At 52.4% G+C, this 19,201-nt stretch overlaps 2 protein-coding genes across 2 annotated transcripts; one reads left to right on the top strand and one right to left on the bottom strand.

Moving 5' to 3' along the window:
- Positions 1–2,649: 2,649 nt before the first annotated feature.
- On the bottom strand, positions 2,650–7,756 carry CABP4 (calcium binding protein 4). The gene is made up of 6 exons (XM_020968251.2): positions 6,987–7,756; positions 6,093–6,123; positions 5,727–5,870; positions 3,355–3,464; positions 2,798–2,945; positions 2,650–2,678 (listed from the first exon to the last, which is right to left on the bottom strand). The coding sequence occupies exons 1-6, from the start codon at positions 7,365–7,367 to the stop codon at positions 2,650–2,652; spliced, it is 843 nt and encodes a 280-aa protein (XP_020823910.1). The 5' UTR covers positions 7,368–7,756.
- An 8,859-nt stretch (positions 7,757–16,615) lies between these two features.
- On the top strand, positions 16,616–18,742 carry GPR152 (G protein-coupled receptor 152). Its single transcript, XM_020968416.2, has one exon. It carries the CDS (start codon positions 16,616–16,618, stop codon positions 17,924–17,926), a length of 1,311 nt encoding a protein of 436 aa, XP_020824075.2. The 3' UTR covers positions 17,927–18,742.
- The last annotated feature ends 459 nt before the right edge of the window (positions 18,743–19,201 follow it).

Below are 19,201 nucleotides of genomic sequence, written 5' to 3'. Positions count from 1 at the left end.
ACCCCTTCCTCAGCAGGGCGAAGAGTCCTCTTTGGGACTCCTCGAGTCATTAGGAAGTTCTTCTGACATCCTGACCTAATTGGCTTTGACACCTTGTCCGCATTCACTGCTCCCCTTCCTGCCCTGTGGGCACCCAGCAGCACAAGCCTGATCCCTTCAAACACTTGAAGCCAGCTCTTAGCCCCCCTGAATCTTTTCTGCTGCAGGCTAAGCACCCCCAGTTTTGTCCAGTGGGATGAGCGTCCACACTCTCCTCTGAGCCCTTCCTTCTTAACCTGCGGTGCCCAGAACTGGACACAATATGCTGGAGCTTCCCCTTATAGGGTAAGGGGACTCTCTAGGTCTCCTCCGCCCCCTTCTCTGTAAAGGTCAGAGCCTCGGCAGGTGCTGCATGCTCCCCAAGCTTCTCCTCGACTCTGGTCTCCAGTGCCTGGATTCCTCAGGCTGCAGGACTGAGATCGGGCAGAGAGCTTGGCACCCAGCCCTCTGGGTGACCCCTTTAAGAATAACCTACTAAGAATAGCACCCTTTAACATTTGCAAAGGACTTTGCATATGTAGTTATTTCATTTGCTTCTCATAGCAATCCAGTTATTATATCCCCATTTCACAGATGAGGAAACTGAGCCTCAGATAATTTAAGTGACTTCCCCAAGGTCACAGCTCATCAGTTGTCAAAGGCGGATAGGGTGTTCCTGACTTGCAGTCAGGAAGATGAAGTCAAATCCTGCCTCCAACACTGACTAGGTATGCAGATAATAGGTAAGCAATTGAATTAACCACTTTTATCCTCAGTTTCCTCATCTGTCTAATGGGAGAATGAGAGCTCCTGCCTCCAGCAGTAATCTGGCTAAAAGCATTGCATAGGCAGGAGTTCCTAGGAAGCCAGGTCTTCCCCACTGCAAGGCCAGGGAGGGGAGGTGACCACCATGGGGGCTGGCAGAGCCCTGTCTTGTGTTTTAGTGGGGAGACCTCTTGTACATGAATCAGATGAGATGCCACTGAGGTCCCCTCCTCCTCTCAAGTTCTAGGGTCCTGTGCCTTGTAGGCAGTACTAGTAGGAGATAGATTTGGAACTCAGGGAGAAAGGAAAGGCTTGTTAAGTGAAAAAGAAAAAGCAGTTGGAGCCCTATCCTTGCTCCAGCCCAGACACTCTTTCCCTGCCCTGGACCTCAGGGGCTGTTCTGTACCTCAAGACCCCACTTTCTGCTTCTTCCAAAGGTGGTTTACATCTGTTACCAAAAGCTACCTCTGGGACCACTGGCCTTAGGACCTGGCCTCACAGCATCCTCCTCACCTGGGGTGCTTTATCAGCCCGGGCTCTTTTCCCAGGAAGTCTGGGGCCCCAGATCTTTCTTGTCTAGAGAACCTTCTCAGGCTAGCTGCCCCTACTTCTTCTTGGCCCCAGGGCGGCAGCTGGGCTATTGCTTCGGATGCCCCGGGGCCAAGGGCACCCAGAGAGAATGACGTGGAGATGGGAATTGGAGGCCAGTGTCCTGGTTCATAGCCTGATGCTGGCTCCCCCGGGGGCCACCAGAACCATCCCAGAATGTGGGCCACTCTAAGAAAACTGGCACCTGCTGATCCAGAGACCTCTTTCCCTGCCTCTTCTTGGGACAGATGGAGGACAAAAGGCAAGACAAGCAGATGGATGGAGTGCTCTGAGCCCGACTGTGGGCCCAGGACAAGTAGAGGGAGTGAGGTCAGAGCAGTCAGGGCAGGCAGGCACCTGGGAAGATAGGCCAAGCTAGCCAATGAGGAGGAAGTCCCAGGGCCCGGGGCAGCCAATGAAGGTATCTGGTCAATTCCCAGTGGCTCTAATAGCATCTCTCCTGTCTCTGCCCTTCCTATTGCTGTGACCCTAGCTGGCTCCACATTCACTCAGACAATTCAACAAGTACCAGCTGGTGCCAGTGCTAGTGCCCAGCCCTTGGTGGGCTGAGGTCAGGGAGGCAGGAGAAAGAAAAGGAGTCGAAACCCGCCCTCCATCCTTGCAGAGACCAGACGCACAGGCAGGGCGCAGCTATTACAGGCTCTGGGACAGTGCGTGGCCTACTGTGAGATGGGATCCTCCAGAGTGAGTCAAGGAGGGCTTCCTGGAGGGGGTGAGGCTTCCATTGGGCAGGACAGATGGGTGGCAAATAACCTTGGCCTTCAAGTCAGGGGACTGGATTCAAATCCCAGCTCTGCCATTAACTCTGTGTGACTGTGAGCACCTCAGAGGCTGTCCCCTCCAATCCCCTCGTTTTGTAGGTGAGGAAACTGAGGTCACACAGGTGGTCAGTGTCAGAAGCAGGATTTGAACTCAGGTTCTCTGGTTCTAGATGTCAGGAGGGGCTGCAGAGATGAGGCAGGTGTCAGGCATTCTCGGAGCTGAGCTGTTCCCCTTCCTTTCTTGGGGCCTCAGTTTCTCATCTGTAGAACTGAGGAGAGGGCTGAAGTAGGTGGCCCCTCTAAGGCCTATGAAGCTCTCTATCTCTGGAGGCGAGTGGATAGGGAAGGCCCGCAGCAAATGAAGGGGGAAACATCGGGGCACCGGGGACATCAGACACAGGCCATCCAGTCAGACGACCTCGTCAGCAGAAAGAACACAGGGCCTTGTCTGTCCTCTGGGTCCCTGGGGGATCCCTGGGGTCCAGGGACCTTCAGCTTAGCGGGCCGACAGCATCATCACGAACTCTGGGGGAGAGGGAAGGCATGAGAGCAGGTCAAGCATCAGAGCTGCTGGAAAGGGGAGGGTGGGATGGAGCAGAGCACTATGGGAGTGTGTCGGGTGGGAGTGGGGCCTCTGTTCTCACCATCAAAGTCCACGTGTCCATCTCCATTGAGGTCGACCTCCCTCAGGATCTCTTCCAGCTCAGGCCCCACCAGGGGCTCCCCGAGCAGTGCCGGGGCCGCAGCCCGCAGCTCAGCCACAGTGATCCGGCCATCCCTGTCGGCATCGAACTGCAGGAAAGCCCGGCAGAGGGGCTCAGTCCCCTGACCCCCGCCCCCAGCCAGCACCTCCTCAGACCCTGGCCTTTGGCTGCAGCAGGGCTCTGCCTGTGGCCCCGGGTAGCACGGAATCCTGCCTTCCCGTTCTTCCCAGGCAGGACAGAGCCTCTCTCCTTCCCCTCCCTAGCCCCGTAGTCTCCTGCCACCACCCTTGTCCACACACACACACACACACCACACACACACACACATGCCACATACGCATACACACATACACACACCACCCTCCTCCATACACACACCACACACACCCCACACATATACATACACCACCCTCCTCTATACCCACACACACACACACCACCCTCCTCCATACACACACACACACACACACACACACACACACACACACTCCCCCTACCTCTCGGAAAGCGATCCGAAGTTCCCGGATGCCCAACATGTGCGCTGTCTCTGCTCGGAGCTTTGGCCCTATCAGCTCCACAAATTCTTCAAAGTCCACACAGCCACCCACTGCAGGACCCAGGGAGGAGCTTTAGGACAGCAGCCTGGGATGCCCTGTGCCCAGGCACGTCTCTAACAGGGGCCCTTGGGGGCACTCACCCCAGCTGTGGGTGTTAGGACCTTTGCTCACTCCCTTGGAGCAGGGTGTAAGGAAGGCATCTGTAAACCTTGGATGGCTTTGGCCCCTCAGTGGGCCCATGCCCATGACCGGCTCTTCTACCAAATGAATTACCCCCCACCTACCCCGCCTTAGTGGAAGGCCCTGGATCATACATCCAGGAAATCTGTGTCTCCCGTTGGCCCCGGGGGGGGGGGGGAGAGGCTCAGAAGGTTCATTCCATCACTCCACAGCATGAACGCTCCATCAGGAAAACCTCTACTAACTGGAAGGCCCAGATGGGCTGCTCCAGGAAGGCCAAATCATCTGATTAACCAAAACTTTCTACCGCCTCTTCTGGTCCAAGTAATGCTCCCACCTGTGGGTGTCTCCCAAAGCTCCGCCCTGGGCTCTCAGCCCTTCCCCTTCCATATTATTTCACTGGGTGATCTCCTCAGTCCCATCCCTGGGCAGAAGACCGGGGCTGACCGTGTCACTCTCCCAATCAACAAGTCCCACCAGATCAAATCTAAAATCTTTTTTTGGCTTTTAAAGCCCTTCACCACCTGGCCCCTTCCCCCCTTTTCAGTCTCCTGACACTCTAGTTCCCCCCGAATGTCAATGATCTGACTGCACAGGCTTCCTTTTTGTTCTCTACATGTGACATTCCATCTCCCACCTCTGTGACTTTGCCTGGGCTGTGCCCTGTATATGTAATGCTGCACTCCCTCCCCTCTCCTGCTTAGTTTTCCCAGCTTCCTTTGAGATTCTGGTCCTCCCAGCTACTACTGCCTTATCCCAGATGACCTTCAATCCACTCTGTATCTATCATGTGTAAGGAAGCAGAGAACACTGGAGGCAAGAGATCAGAACTGTTATCCTGGCCCTGCTGTCTTCGGTCTCTGTGACCTTGGGCAAACCTCTTTCCCTCTCTGGGCCTCCGTTGCCTCATAAGTAAAATGAGGGAGCTGGGGCAGATGGTCTCTGACTTCCCTTTCGAGCCCAGTTTTATGATCACATTTAAAATAAAAACCAAAGCCTTTCCCGGGAGGGCCTAGGTCGTCTGCCTCCAGCCCCACCGGCCCCTGCACCTCCTGCATCTCCTGCATCTCCCCCTCCAGCCCGGACTGCTGATCACTGGTGCCCCAGCCTGGCCAGATCCCCTCGCATAACGGCCGTCTCCCCGAAGAAGGGGGGGAGTCAGACCTGGAAGCCCTCTAGAAGCTGCTTGTCCATCCTCCCTCCATGGGAGTCTGCAATCTGACCAGCTGCCACAGCTGAGCCCTCAGGGGGCTTGGCCTTGGCTTGCAGGCCAGGAAGCGGCCTTGTCTGGTTGGGTTTTCTTATAAACATGAACTAAAAGGAGGAAAATCCAGTCGATGTCATAAGACCAATCTTATCTGAAGCAGAGGAGTGGCCTTGAGCATCCTAGAGAGATTAGCATTCAAACACAGAGCAGGCCTTTGGGGGGGGGGGGGGGCAAAGGTTCTACTACAGATCTCTGTTTATGTGGAAAGGATTTCCTTCAGACCCCAATTTAGCGCCTCATTTCAAGCCTGGGCTGCCCATCTCCTACCATGGGAACATCTTAGAATGTCAGGGATGAGAGAGCTCTTAGAACACAAAAGGTCAGAGCTGAGAGGGCCCTGAGAACATAGAACACAGAATGTCAGAGCCGGGAAGGCCTTTAGATCACAGGGCACAATGTCAAAGTTGGGAGGGACTTTAAGTCTTGGAATATCAGAGTTGAAGGGAATCTTAGAATATAAAACACAGAATTTCACCTTTGGGAGGAATCTTGGACATAGAACATGAAATGTCAGACCTTAGAGATCATCAGCTGGATCGATGGACTTTCAGGTCTTCCTTTCCTGACTGAAAGGTTCCCCAACCCACACCCTCATTTTCAGCCTGACCTTGATGGGAACTTGAAACCCTCCCCGTGGAGGCTCTGGTCGACTCCATCCCACTCATTGGTGTCCAACTCCCCTCCAGGGGCCTGCTGCTGGCCTCACCCCACCTTCTGTGCCCACTGTGCCCAGCCTGTGCTATCCCTACTTCCCAGGCTTTGTCCCTGTAACCACACATGCACACACACACGCGCACACATGCACGTGCGCACGCACACTTGGCACACCGCCCTCCCCCTATCCCCGGGGATTCTGGACACTGACTTCTCATCTTGACGTGCTGGGAGATTTCGATGAGCTCCATCTCGGTGGGCATGTACCCCAGCGTCCTCATGCAGGCCCCCAGCTCCCGGTAACCAAGATAGCCGTCTTGGTCAGTGTCAAATTCATTGAAGGCCTCAAGCAGCTCTGTCCAGGTCCAACGATGTGGTGGAAGAAGAAGGGAAGGCCAGGGCTCAGCATCGTACCTCGCAGGTTGCCAATCCCTCATGGTCCTACTTGCCCCCTTCACCCATCTCCACCAGCTCGCAGGGCTCCCCAGCCTCTCCCCCCCCCTCCATCTCTCTTCTCTCTCTTGGCTCCAATGGGCCCCTCTCTCTGCCTCGGCCCTCAGTTTCCACAATGGCTCACCATCAAGCTCCTCAGGGCCCAGCTCCCGATCCTGCAAGAAGAAAGATCAGAGAAAACCTGGGCTACCCAAAGCCTCTGGCCACTGCACTCATGCCCTCTCCCTGGCTCCCGCCCAGGAATCCCCTTCATGCCGGTCTCTCTAGTCTGGGAAGGTACCACCTGCCTCTGTGAGATGGAAAGAGCCCTGGGCTGGGAGTCAGACCTGGGCTCCTAGGCTGCCACTCTGGACCTTCCCCCACTCTGAGCCTCCGTTTCCTCATCTGTGAATTGAGGAGGCTGAATTGGGCCTAACTAAGGTCCCTCCCAGTTCTGATAATCCATTTTAAACACACCCATACATTTGTTGGTAGATGTTTTACAAAGAAATTTCTCATCCATTAGATCCTGGGAGACTTTTGGCAGTCCCAGGAGGCAGCTGGCAGGGAAAGAACTGTACTCATTTTTCAAACGCAGCCATTGAGGCTCAGAGATGTAGTGAGTGGTCCAAGGTCACGCAGCAGAGATAGCCATGCCTAGGACAAGTGTCCACTCTACCTCCAGCCCCTGGACTGTGTGCGAGCTACATACGTCAGTACGGAAACTGTCTTATCTAAACACCTGCTTTCCCCTGGTGCCCAGCACCAAGCCCTGATCAGAACAAGTGCTCAATAACTACGTGTGAGATCAATCGCCCCGCCTTTCCTCCCACCTCCTCAGCCCTGGGCCCCCATCCACTTTCAGGGACCTGCTATGGAGACGTTATTCCAATGTGTGTGTGGAGGGGAAGCATTGGGGTCACATCCCCTCCTGTACCAAGCTGGGGCTCCCCAGCAGGGGACTCCGTGGTGTCCATCAGTGGCTATGCCCTGGGAGGCTTGTCTCCCGTCCCCATAATCCCAGTGCCCAGGCCCTCACCTTGCCAAAGACACTGTTCAGCAGGGGCCAGTAAGCCTTGTGGGCAGGGTCGTGGTAAGAGTCACCCCGGTGCCGATGGGACAGCCTTCGGTGGCCAGGAGCCAGGGCAGCCTGGGAGCCTTCCCCAGGCCGAGCCTCTCCCTCAGCTTCACAGCCCCTGGCAGAGGGCTTCTCCTCCTCAGCCTTCTCCGCAGAACCACTGCCCGCGCCTTTCTGGGATTCCCCGCGCCCCTTCTCTCTCTTGCTTCTCCTCGTACTCTGGTCTTTCAGGAGCCCTCCTTCAGACTTGGCCCTGACAGTCTCCCCCGAGGGAGGCTTCTCAGGGCCCGGACCTCGGCTATCGCCTCCCTTCTTGTGTCTGCTCCCATTCTTAGCAGCCATGCAGGGCAGAGTCGGGAGGGAATAGTGTAACCGCGTTCACATTCAGCCCTCAAGGATCCAGAAAATCAGCTTAGTTCCAACCCCCCCCCCCTTCCCCCAGGGAACAGCAGGGCTGGGGTCAGGTCACCGACTGGGGATTAAGGTAAGTAAGAAGGAATCTGTCCAGGCTGATTATCCAGTGGGGCCTCAGCCCCACTCAGGGGCCACTGAGGTCCCCAGCCCGGGGCTCCTGGACCTCCCTGTGCCCAAAGGAGAGCAGCGACAGCAGGAAGAGTGCCCACGAGGACAGTACACCCAGGTGGGCAGCACCGGCTCACTCCTGATGGCCGCCCCGTGAGACATCAGGCCTCACCGTTTGCTAGAGATCTCAAACTTCTCATGGCCCAACTACCAAGTCCGAGGACTTCGATAAAGCTGGAGCCAACTTCGGAGGCCATCGAGCATTTTACAGAGGAAGAAAGGAGGCCCCGAGTGGGGACGCAGGGTCACACAAGCAGCGGAGACTTGAATCCGGGTCCTCTGATGCCAGATCTGGCTGCTTCCTCTTTCTGAGGCTCAGTCCTCGCTGTAGAAGGGGGCGAATGAGCCAATCACGTAGAGGTAGGAAGTATTATTGTAATGTTGGAGTATCATTTGGCTGCTAGGTGAATCTGATACCCCCGCCCCCCCCCAACACACAACTATTCCTACTTCCACTGGGGCCTTCTGGAGACGTCAGGCAGACCGGGAAGAGCGTGTGGCCATTCAGTCAATGAACCCATAGCCATCGATGTGTCAATCAACAAGCATTTCTCAAGTGACTGCTGTCAGAAGGACACTGTAGTAGGTGCTATGGATACAAAGACAAAAAAACCAACACTCTTCCCCTTCAGAGGGTTTACATTTTATCGAAGGAATATTTTTTATCAGACTAGAGGCCAGGCCTGGAGTCAGGAGGACCTGAGTTCAAATCCAGCCTCAAACACTTACCGGTATCCCTGAACACGTAACTTAACTGCTGTCTGCCTCAGTTTCCCCAACTATCAAATGGAGATACCAAAAATATCTTTCTTGCATTTGTAGTAAGCGACAAATGAGATATCTGTTGAGTGCTTTGCAAACCTCACAGCTCTTTCTAAATGCCAGCTGCTATTTTTATTATTATTCACAAAGAAGGAGCCAGCTCAGCTGAGGTGAGAAGGGAAATAAGGATTTTTACCAGGGAGCAGTGAGAAGCGGGTGCACTCCAGACATGGGGGACCAAATCTGCAAATGTGCAGAGGTCCAGGGACCCCTCAGAATCATCCGGTGGCAGGATCATCCAGTACATCAAGGAAATCTACAAGAAATAGGCCTGGCCGGGTCTGTGACTCAGGTGAGGGACGCACATGTGCTTGGACCTGATTCTAGGGCAGTGTTTCTTAAACTGGGGGTGGCGACCCCCTATGTGGAGGTCGAATGCACTACAACCAAACATTAATTGAAAATCAAGGGGCAGCTAGGTGGCGCAGTGGATAGAGCACCGGCCCTGGATTCAGGAGGACCTGAGTTCAAATCCAGCCTCAGACACATAACACTTACTAGCTGTGTGACGCTGGGCAAGCCACTTAACCCCATTGCCTAGCCAAAAAAAAAAAAAATCAAGTGTGTAATGAATCGGAGGAGTTTCTGGCAGGCTTGCCCGTGTTATATCACGGACTTCACTGCAGCCCTGGTTCTGAACACAAAGCACATGCCATCACACCACGCAAGGCCTACAAGCGCCAGAAGCACCCTGGCTCTGATTCAAGACTATCGCATGCTGTGGATTGCAGTGTTTTTACTGTACACACACAGTTCTCTGCTCTTACAGAAACATAATAGTCCAATTATGGGGAAAAAAGACTTTTAATATTTTCCTACCATCATTCCTGAGCATGTAAGTATCCAATTAGTATTTCTTTGGATTGCATTGAGTTAGAACGTTCGATTTGAAAAATTGCTGTTGTCTCCTTCTTATACAGAAACATGTTAATTGCAGCAAATAGAGATAAAAGCCATTTAATAATATTTCTTTTTTTTTTTTTTTTTGGCTAGGCATAGGGTCAAGTGCCTTGCCCAGGGTCACACAGCTAGTAAGTGTTATGTGTCTGAGGCTAGATTTGAACTCAGGTTCTCCTGAATCCAGGGCCGGTGCTCTATCCACTGCACCACCTAGCTGCCCAATAGTATTTTTCTACCATCTCTACTGTATGTGTATGGAAGTGTGAACGTCAATTTTTAAAATTAAGCACAAATGTAATTTCATACACTAAAGCTGGTATTTATTTGAGAAATTATTAGCAATATTTTTTATATCTTAGGACAAAATATTTTTTCAGCTGTGGATAAGTGGCTAAATTTAGATAGAAAAGGTAAAAAATATTGGTAAAAATGTGATAGAGTCTTTTCTACCAGGCTGTGGTATGCCTAAATTGATGAGAAAAAGAAAATATTCAAATCATGTGACTCTCAAAAGGGTGAAGATTAAACAGATTATTGAAATCGAAAGATGAAGTTGTTTATACTTTTGACCAAACAGAAATATGATTATGTTAATGTTTTTCATAATAACTTATGGCTTTCAAAACTGTGTTATTTGTCAGATATTTTTGAAAAACTCAATGATTTAAACATGTCACTTCAAGGAAAAAATGTGACATATGTTAAAAGATAAAATTGAAAGTTTTATTAAAGAAGTTAACACATAGAAGAATAGGGTAGAAAATGGTTCTTTAGATGATTTTATTATTGAAAATAACCTTCCCAGATATTTAATTGTAAGAGTTGTAATTGATCACCCAAAGTGCCTAGAGACACACTTTCAGAAATACTTCCCTTCAAAGTTTGATTCTAAAACACTAAGTTGGATTCGTAAGCTATACTCAATTGAAATAAAAAATGTCAGTCATTTGCCATTAAAAGTTCAGTAAGAATTGACTGAGTTATCAAGTGACACAGGTTTAAAACTTGAGTTTTCTAGAAAATCATTAAATGAATTTTGGCTTGGGATTAGGACAGAATTTCCAACAACTTTTGAAATGGCCCTAAATATACTTCTGCCATTTTGTACTATACATTTATGCAAAGTGGCATTCTCTGCACTGACAATTCTAAAATCAAACTATTGATCAACTCTGAAAAATGCTGAAGATACTCTGCATCCTGCAGTATCGAGTATTTCACCGAGATTTAATTCCTTATGTAAAAATAAACAAGCACAACCATTTTGTAAGTATGGAAGTTTGATTCATCTTTAATAAATGGTAAAATTATATGTATGCCAAAGGACTGTTTTAAAATAAATTTTTTTATGATTTATTATCAGTAAATGTTTGACTTGTATACCTATTTTATATACCTATATACCTGGGGTTTTTTCCTCAGGTGAAATTTCTCAGGTGAAAAGGGGTTGTGAGTGGAAAAAGCTTGAGAAGCACAGTCTAGGTCATTCACAGGCCCCAAATCCGTCAGTGAGTTGGGGGGAGGTGTCTACCTCAAGCATGGAGGAATGGGTAGGAGCTTAGAGCTCGGTCAGACATGGAAGACGCCAAGGTCATCTGCTGCATACTAGGTCATTGCCATGGTCCTGACTTTTGTCCTGCCACTGGACTTCAATGACTCAGAAAGAAAGTGAGGTTGACAACTTTGTGCAGCTCTGCCTCTCTTAAATCCAATCCACCTGCACATCAAGACATCACCGGGTCACATCACTGGTCCTCTTTGAAAATGAAGGACAAACAACGACAATGAAGTCAATAAGGAGCCACTGAGGACTGTGAGCAAGCAGTATGACAAGGGGAATGTACCTTTGTCAGCTGGTCACCTAGCAATTATTAAGTGCCTACTGTACGCCAGGCACTCTGCTAAGAGCTGAGAATCCAAAGGAAAGCCAAAAAAAGAAAGAGAGAGAGAGAGGAAAGAAAGAAAGAAAGAAAGAGAGAGAGAGAGAGGGGGGGGGGAAGGAAGGAAGGAAGGAAGGAAGGAAGGAAGGAAGGAAAGAAAGAAAGAAAGAAAGAAAGAAAGAAAGAAAGAAAGAAAGAAAGAAAGAAAGAAAGAAAGAAAGAAAGAAAGATGAGCCCCCACCCTGGAGGAGCTGCTGGTAGAATGGGACAGACAACATGCCAGCCCCTATGCACAAACAGGCTTACAGATGGGGTACATTGGAGAGCGTTAACAGAAGGACAGTACTGGGGCTGGGAGGACTGAGAAAGGAGTCTTGTAGAGGGAGGGACCTTCCCTCGAGGCAGCCAGTGGAATCTCTCACAGTTGGGAGGTTGGGCATTCCAGACCAGGTCGATTTTGGAGGGAGCTGTGGGGTAAAGGAACGTGTGGTTTGGGGGTTGGTTTTTTTTTTAGGTTTTCTGACACTGTTCTTTACAGGCTCTCCTACCTCTCTGGTGGCTCCTTCTCATCCTCCTTTACTGGATCTTCATTCACATCGTGCCCACTAATAGCGAGGGATGGTCTCCCAAAGCTCCATCCTGGGTCCTCCTCCTTTATCCCTCTGTATCATTTCCCTTGGGAATCTTGTCGGCTCTGCTGGCTTTTCTCAGATCTACTTGTCCAGCCTAACCTCTAAGCCTCATATCTCCAACTGTCTTCCCAACATCTTGAACTGGGTGTTCCATAGACATCTTAAACTCAACATGTCCAAAACTGAACTCATATCCCCACCCCGAACTCATCCCTCCTCCTAACTTCCCTGGACCTACTGAGGTCGGGCACCACCACCACCCTCCCAGTCACCCAGGCTCCTGACTCGGGCAGCAAGCTCTACTCTTCGCTCTCACCAATCATTTCTTGATTTATATAGACCCCTCCTCTCGGATGCTGCTACCCTCAGGTGTAGTCAATCAGCCAATAAACTTTCACTAAGTGCCTGCTATGCACCCGCATCGTGCTAAGTGCTGGGGATAAAACAAAAGGGGGGGGGGAGCAAAGGACAGTCCCTGCCCACAGAGCTCACCCGCTAGAGATAGCAAGCAAACCAATATGTACACGTACAAAGGGCTTTATGTAGGACAAACAGGAGATAAGGGGGAGGACACTAGAATTAAGAGGGATTGGGAAAGTCTTCCAGTGGAAGATAAGATTTTGGTTGGGACTTGAAGGCAAGTCAGGAGACAGAGGTGAACAGGGAGAGGCTTCCAGGCACGGGGGACAGCTTGAGAAAACGCCCAGACCCTTAGAGATGAAGGGGCTGTCTTAGTTGTGGAACGGCATCACTGGCGTCAAAGACTATGCATGACGGGGACTCCAGCACCTCCCGCCTCAAGTCCTGCACTGGCTGCTGAGGGGTCTCCCTACTCGCTCCGGGCCATTGTCCACGCAGCTGCCTAAGAGGTCTCCCTAAAACTCAGCTCTGACCACATCACTCCACTAGTCATTGACCTCCAGTGACTCCAGATCACCTCTAGGGTCAAATATTAAATCCTGTGTTTGGCATTCAAAGCCTTTCAGAACCTGGCCTCTTCCTCCCTTTTCACTCCCTTCCACATGCTCTGCCAGTCTGTACCCTGGGCCTCCTGGATCTTCCTCACAAACGACATTCCATCTCCTGAACGCCCAGGGTTTCCCTGACTGTCCTGGATGCCTGGCGCTTGCTTCCTCCTCATCTTCTCCCCCAGCTTCCCTGACTCCCTTCAGGTCCCAGCAAAAGCCATCCCTTCTTCAAGAAGCTTTTCCCAGTCCTGAGACCACCCCCAATTCATCCCAGGGATGTCTTCTTTGTACATAGTTGTCGGTATATTGTCTTCACAGTTAGACTGTGAGCTCCTTGAGGGCAGGGACTGTCTTTTGCCTTTTTTTTGTATGCCTGGCACCTAGCACAGTGCCTAACACATAGTAGGTACTTAATATATACTAGTTGATTGAGACTGCTTTTAATGGCCCCAGGCATGTTCCTGAAACAACAAATCTTTTAAACACCTTATTTTAACCTTTATCAAATCTTTGCCTTCTCAATGAGAGGGGAGGAGAGGGGAGGGAAGGGGAGGGGGGAGAGAATTTGGAACTCAAAATTGTAAAAAACAAAGGTTAAGGGGCAGCTAGGTGGTAAACACTGACATTTTTTTCTGGCAAAGCTATTTGACTGAGAACCAGGAAACACCACTCACTGTCTCTGGAGGCTGAGACATTGGAAACATTGCAATTTATCGAATTCGAATGGTGGGTCATTCAAGGAGTGTGTGGTGGGTCTCTGTAAGAAGTGGCATATCGTGGACCAAGAGTCATGGAGGTAAAGTTGCATAAAGCAGAGATGAAGGACCAGAGCTAGGGAGTGACCGATAGCTCTTTGTGTGCCACTGGCGTCCAATCAACGTCAGCACCTGTCCATGGTTCAATCAGGAGGATGTGGCCAACAGTCCTGTGGCATAGAAAGCTGTTTGGGGGAACTCCTAAGTCAGCGAGGTCACGGCTTCATCTGACATACTAAGGTTGATGTCAGGAAAAAACTTCCTGCCAATCAGAGCCATCCCGAAGTAGAATAGACTGCCTCTGGAGGTAGTGAGTTCCCTGTCACTGAGGCTGGACAAGAGTTTTATAGACTTCCTGCTCAGACATGAGTTAGCCTCAGGAGCCTCTGAGGCCCCTTCCAGCCCTGAGAATCAGTGACCCTTGAGCCTAATCAATGCTAATAGAGTAGCCCCTCTGGGATCCTCCCATTAGATTGTGAGCTTCTTGAGGGCAAGGACTGCCCTTTGCCTCTTTTTGTATACTCAGTGCTTAGCACAGTGCCTGTCACTTAGCAGGTGCTTAATAAATGCTCACTACTGACACCTTGCCCTGCTGGCTCCTGCTATTCCCAGGCTCCAGGGCCCTGCTGGGAGGGCAAGATTGGGGGTTTACAAGAAGAACAGAAGGCTCCAGACCACTTCTGATAAAGCTGTGCATTCAACAACCAAAGAGGCTGTCGAGAGCCTTGAATGCCAATCTCAGGGATGTTTGGGGCAGAGGTGCCAAAGGGATCTGAGGGGCCTTCAGGCCTATGTCTGCACATTATAAGCTGCATGACGAATGCGGGAGGTCACTTGGTTCTTCCTGGCTCCCCCTTCCACCTCCAAATCCGTCCCAATGATGTTGACTTCCTGGCCTCTCTCTATGAGAGAGCTGGGGTGCTAATGCTCTCCCCGAGAGGATGGAGGAGAGGCAGAGTGACCACAGGTCTAGGGGCTTGGGTGGGGGGAAGGGGGATAGCAGCCTGACTCCAGAACACTGCCCAGCAGGGACTGGGGTTAGGGTTTCTCCAGGAGAGGAGCTCTATGAATGTTTAATGGGCCTGCCTGGCTTGGGTTACCTCTCCCACTGCAGAAGTGCATGGGGCTACCGTCCACTACACCCAGAGCCCAACCCCAGACAGACAGACTGGCAGACAGGTGGTCACACCCCATAGGCCTTCACTGCCTGGCCAGGGGAACTGAAAGCAGACGCGGAGAAGCCAGACCGTGTGGCAGCTCTCTGCCCCATCCTCATCTCTGCCCCTGGGGCCGCTCCCCACGTACTGGTAAGCCTGTCTACTCCCTGAATCCCCAGCCATGGCCTCCTCTAGGGCCTGGGACACCTGAGGGAGAGAAGGGGACCTCTGGCCAGGAGGTTTGGGGAGGAGCTTCCTGGGCAGGGGTCTGGTGTGGTGGGACAACTTTTTAACAGAGAGCTCCCAGTAGGTGAGTGTCCCCACCCAGAGGAGTTCCCCTACCTGCCCCCACAGGCAAGGGCCCAGAGACCACCAAGAGGCTGGAGGCAGAGACAAAGGATGATGGGATTAGTGCTAGCAGGGACCATAGAGGCCATCAGGCTCATGTTCTCGTTTTACAGAGGAGGAAACTGGGGCCCAGAGAGGGAGAGGGATTTGCCCCAGGTCTCCCAGCTGAGTCAAGAGGAGAGCCTCAGTCCCAAACTAGGACTCTAAACTAGGGACTTATTTACCATGTTGCTTTTTGGTCCCAGAGGAAACCCATTGTCCCAAGAAGGACCAATCTGGGAGCTCCTCCAGGAAGGGCTTCTGGGAAAAAGAATTCTAGTGTCTGCAAGGGTCCTTAGAGGTCATGTAGCCCATTTTACAGAGGGGGTAAATTGATGCTCAGGAATGAAGGAAGGAGGGAGAGAGGAAGGAAAGAAAGAAGGGAGGGAGGGAGGGAGGAAATGGGGAAGGGAAGGAAGGGAGGAATGAGGGAAGGGAGAGAGGATGAAAGGAAAAGAGGGAGGAAAGAAGAGGAAGGAGGGAGGGAGGAGATAAGAAGGAGAGAGGAGGGAGGAAAGAAGGAAGGCCTCCTGGAAGAGGCGGTTGGCTCTGCAGCTGCCTGTCCCATCTCCCCCAGAACCTCCTGGTCTGGCATACCTTCCTCGGTCCTTACCCATCCTGCTCTGGGCACTCTAAGCTGGGCAGGTGCTGATGTGCTCCCTAGCTCCACCCAGTCTCCTCCCTCCTCTGAAGGTGGGCCTCAGAGGGAGCTGAGGAGAAGGCCCACCAATGACTCCATAATGCTGTGACTGGAGTCATGAAGACCTGAGTTCAAATCTTGATTCAGAGACTTGCTAGCTGGGCCAGTCCCTTCACATGCTGGGCTTCAGTTTCTTCATCTATAAACGACAGCTGGATTGGCCATACCTTCAGATCCCTCTAACTCTGAATCTCCACGGTTACAAACCTGCATTTATTAGCCGCCACCCAAACCCGGGCACTGTGCTAGGCACCAGAAACACAAAGACAAAAATCAAACACTCCCTGTCTTCAGGGAGCTTGCATTCTATCTGGGAAACAACATAGCCATCTCAAAGGAAGTTCATGGCCTTTTGGGGCAGCTTAGAGCAGCTTAGGGTGGATGCACAAACATCCTCATTTTATACAGGGACACTGATCCCCAGAGACAGTGGCTCACCTAACGTTACACAGACTGAGGCAGGATTTGAATCCGGGTCTTTGGGCTCCAAGCCCAACACTCATGGCACAGCTTCTCCAAAGGCTGGGAAGGATCCCGAAGCCAGACAGGACAAGGTCTTCCTAGGACAGTAGAATCAAACACCTTTAACAGCTGGGTCAGGTGTCTGGAAAAAGATGGGCAGGATTCCCAGGGGTTCAAAGCACTCTCTGCCTGACCAGGCTCTGGGGCTGAAGGCGTACCCTGGGGCACTGGCACTGAGATCCTCCCTTCTTGCCCAGAGCTGGTGCTGAGATGGTCTCAAAGCCTGGGGTTCTCTCTTCTCTCCTCTCCCTCTGCCTGCAGGCCCAGCAGCCTGGCCCCCCAGCAATGGAAGCAGGCAGTGCCAGGCTGGCGCCACCCTGGAGGACGAGATCTGAGTTGGACGATGACTATTATCCCCAAGGCGGTTGGGACACGGCCTTCCTGGTCACACTGCTGCTGGTGGGGCTGCCAGCCAACGGGCTCATGGCATGGCTGGCAGGCTCCCAGGCCAGGCACAGGGTTGGCAAGCGTCTGGCCCTCTTCCTGCTCAGCCTGGCCATCTCGGACTTCCTCTTCCTAGTGGCCACTGCCTTCCAGATCATGGAGATTCGATTGCAGGGACACTGGCCCCTTGGAACAGCTGCCTGCCGTTGCTATTACTTCCTCTGGGGGATCTCCTACTCCTCAGGCCTCTTCCTGCTGGCGGTCCTCAGCCTCGACCGCTGCCTGATGGCCTTGTTCCCTCGGTGGTATCCCCGCCATCGCCCATCCCGCTTGCCGCTCTGGCTGTGTTCTGGGGCCTGGGTGCTGGCCACCCTGTTCAGTGTGCCCTGGCTCATCTTTCCCGAGGCCAACGTGTGGTGGTATGACCTCGTCATCTGCCTGGACTTCTGGGACACCGAGGAGCTGCCCCTGCGGTTCCTGGAGATCCTTGGCGGGCTGCTGCCCTTCCTCCTCCTTCTGGGCTCTCATGTGCTCACCCAGATCCAAGCTTGCCGACTCCGCCGGCAGCAGCCACAGGCTGGTGGAGCTGGGTCCTGCCCAGCCGGCTTCTCCCGCGTGGCCGCCACCATCCTGTCAGCCTACATAGTCCTCCGGCTGCCCTACCAGCTGGCCCAGCTGCTCTACCTGGCTTACCTGTGGGACTTCTACCCTGGCTACTTCCTCTGGGAGGCACTGATCTACTCCGACTACCTGCTCGCGCTCAGTAGCTGCCTGAGCCCCTTCCTCTGTGTCTTGGCCAGTGCTAACCTCCGCGCCCTTCTTCATTCCATGCTCTCCTCCTTTGCTGCTGCTCTGGCTGAGGAGAGGTTCAGGGGCACCATGCCTGCAGCCTCGCTGCCAGCTCAGCCCGAGCCTGCAGTTCCACTCCAGCCCCAGGTGAACCCCACAGCCCAGGTCCAGGTGAACCCTAGCGCCCAACCCCAGCCAAACCTGACCAATCAACCTCAGGCCCAGCCCACAGCTCAGTCCTCTGACTCAGGCCTCAGTCCCCCTCCTTCAACCCCTCACCCCTGTGAAGGGCCCCCATGTGCTCTACCCACAGAGCAGCCCACACCAGCTCCCCCTGAGGAGCCCGCCATGCCCCCTGCCCCTGAGGGGGACAGCTCTGGGGATGCTCCTCCAGAGACATCCCCTACCCACGGCCCTGCTTGAGAGAAGGAACACGGGCTGAGATGATGTAACAGACAAGGGTGCCCCACCACAGATAGCCTAGAGAACCACCCACTCGTGGCCAATGGGCTGAGAGCCAGAAGAGAGAAAGGAGTCAGGACCCTAGGCTGGCACCCTGGCCCTGGTTCTCCCCTGGCCCCCACCTGAGGAAGCAGTTGCTTCCTCAAATAGTGCATTCTCATCCACCTCAAAATGCCAAGAAGAGAGCGGAAATCCCAGAACTGTGGAGGGCCCCTAGCCTCCTCTCCAGCCTCCCCCAAAGTGGCCCCCACTGGAAGACTTTCATGAGGCCCTCTGAAGGAAAGGAGAAGCCCAGCCCACGGTCCTTTACAGGTGGAAGCACATCTGCTCTGAATCCCGCCAAAGGAAGTGGCAGGAGGGCTCTTGGCTTCCCTGGGGATTCTCCAGAGGGTTCCTTTCCATTTTGCTAAATCTTCCGTGCTGGTCAAGTGTGGTTCGACTTACCCGATTTGTACTGATTTGTGCCCCACTTCTCAGGAAGCCCCCTGTTGGGCAAAGCAGCCCTGTGGGTGCCTCAGGCTACGAGGTCCCTGTCTCTGCTGGGCTGCCCACCTTTGCCTCCAGCCTTTCCACCTTTGGTTGTAGAATCTCAGCAATGGAAGGACCCTTTCCAGGGCATCTAGTCCAAGTACGGCTTAACCAGGAGTGTCTCTGACGTTCCTACCAACCTCTGCTCACAGATCTCCAAGGAGTGGGACCTTCCATGTCCCAGGATAGCTCTGCCCACTCTCTGTTAGGAATGACCTTCTCCTCTCTTCCATCTTCTGCCCCAAACCACTCCGGGTCCTGCTCTCAAGAACCAAGGTAACCAGAAGAGGCCTCCTCCTTCTTCCACATGACAATGAGCATGCTCCAAGTCTTATGCTCCACACTGCCATGAAGCAAGTCTCATAGGGAATGATCTCAAGGTCTGTCAATGCAATCGGACAAACATTTATTAAGTGCTTACTGTATATAAGCCTTTTAACCAACTTGGATGCTCACTTGGCCAGCAATGGCTTTGCTAAAATGGCGCCCAACGTGGAATGCGGCTCTGTGAATGTGGGTGGCATCTGCTTTCTTGGCTGCTCTGCCATGCTGTGGCCTCAACGTGATCTTGTGGTCCACTCAAGCCTCCAGATCTTTTTTTTTCCAGACAAGCTGCTTTCTAAACACACTTCTCCCATCTTGCTCTTGTGAAGCTTGTATCTGGAACCCAGATATAAAGTGCAAGACTTTACATTTACCCTTGTCAAA

This window comes from Phascolarctos cinereus, unplaced genomic scaffold, assembly GCF_003287225.1.
Source record: "Phascolarctos cinereus isolate Bilbo 61053 unplaced genomic scaffold, phaCin_HiC Scaffold_9;HRSCAF=440, whole genome shotgun sequence".
NCBI lineage: Eukaryota > Metazoa > Chordata > Mammalia > Diprotodontia > Phascolarctidae > Phascolarctos > Phascolarctos cinereus.
The sequence above is the reverse complement of the archived record's forward strand: the minus strand, read 5'-3'. Positions and strand labels throughout refer to the sequence as shown.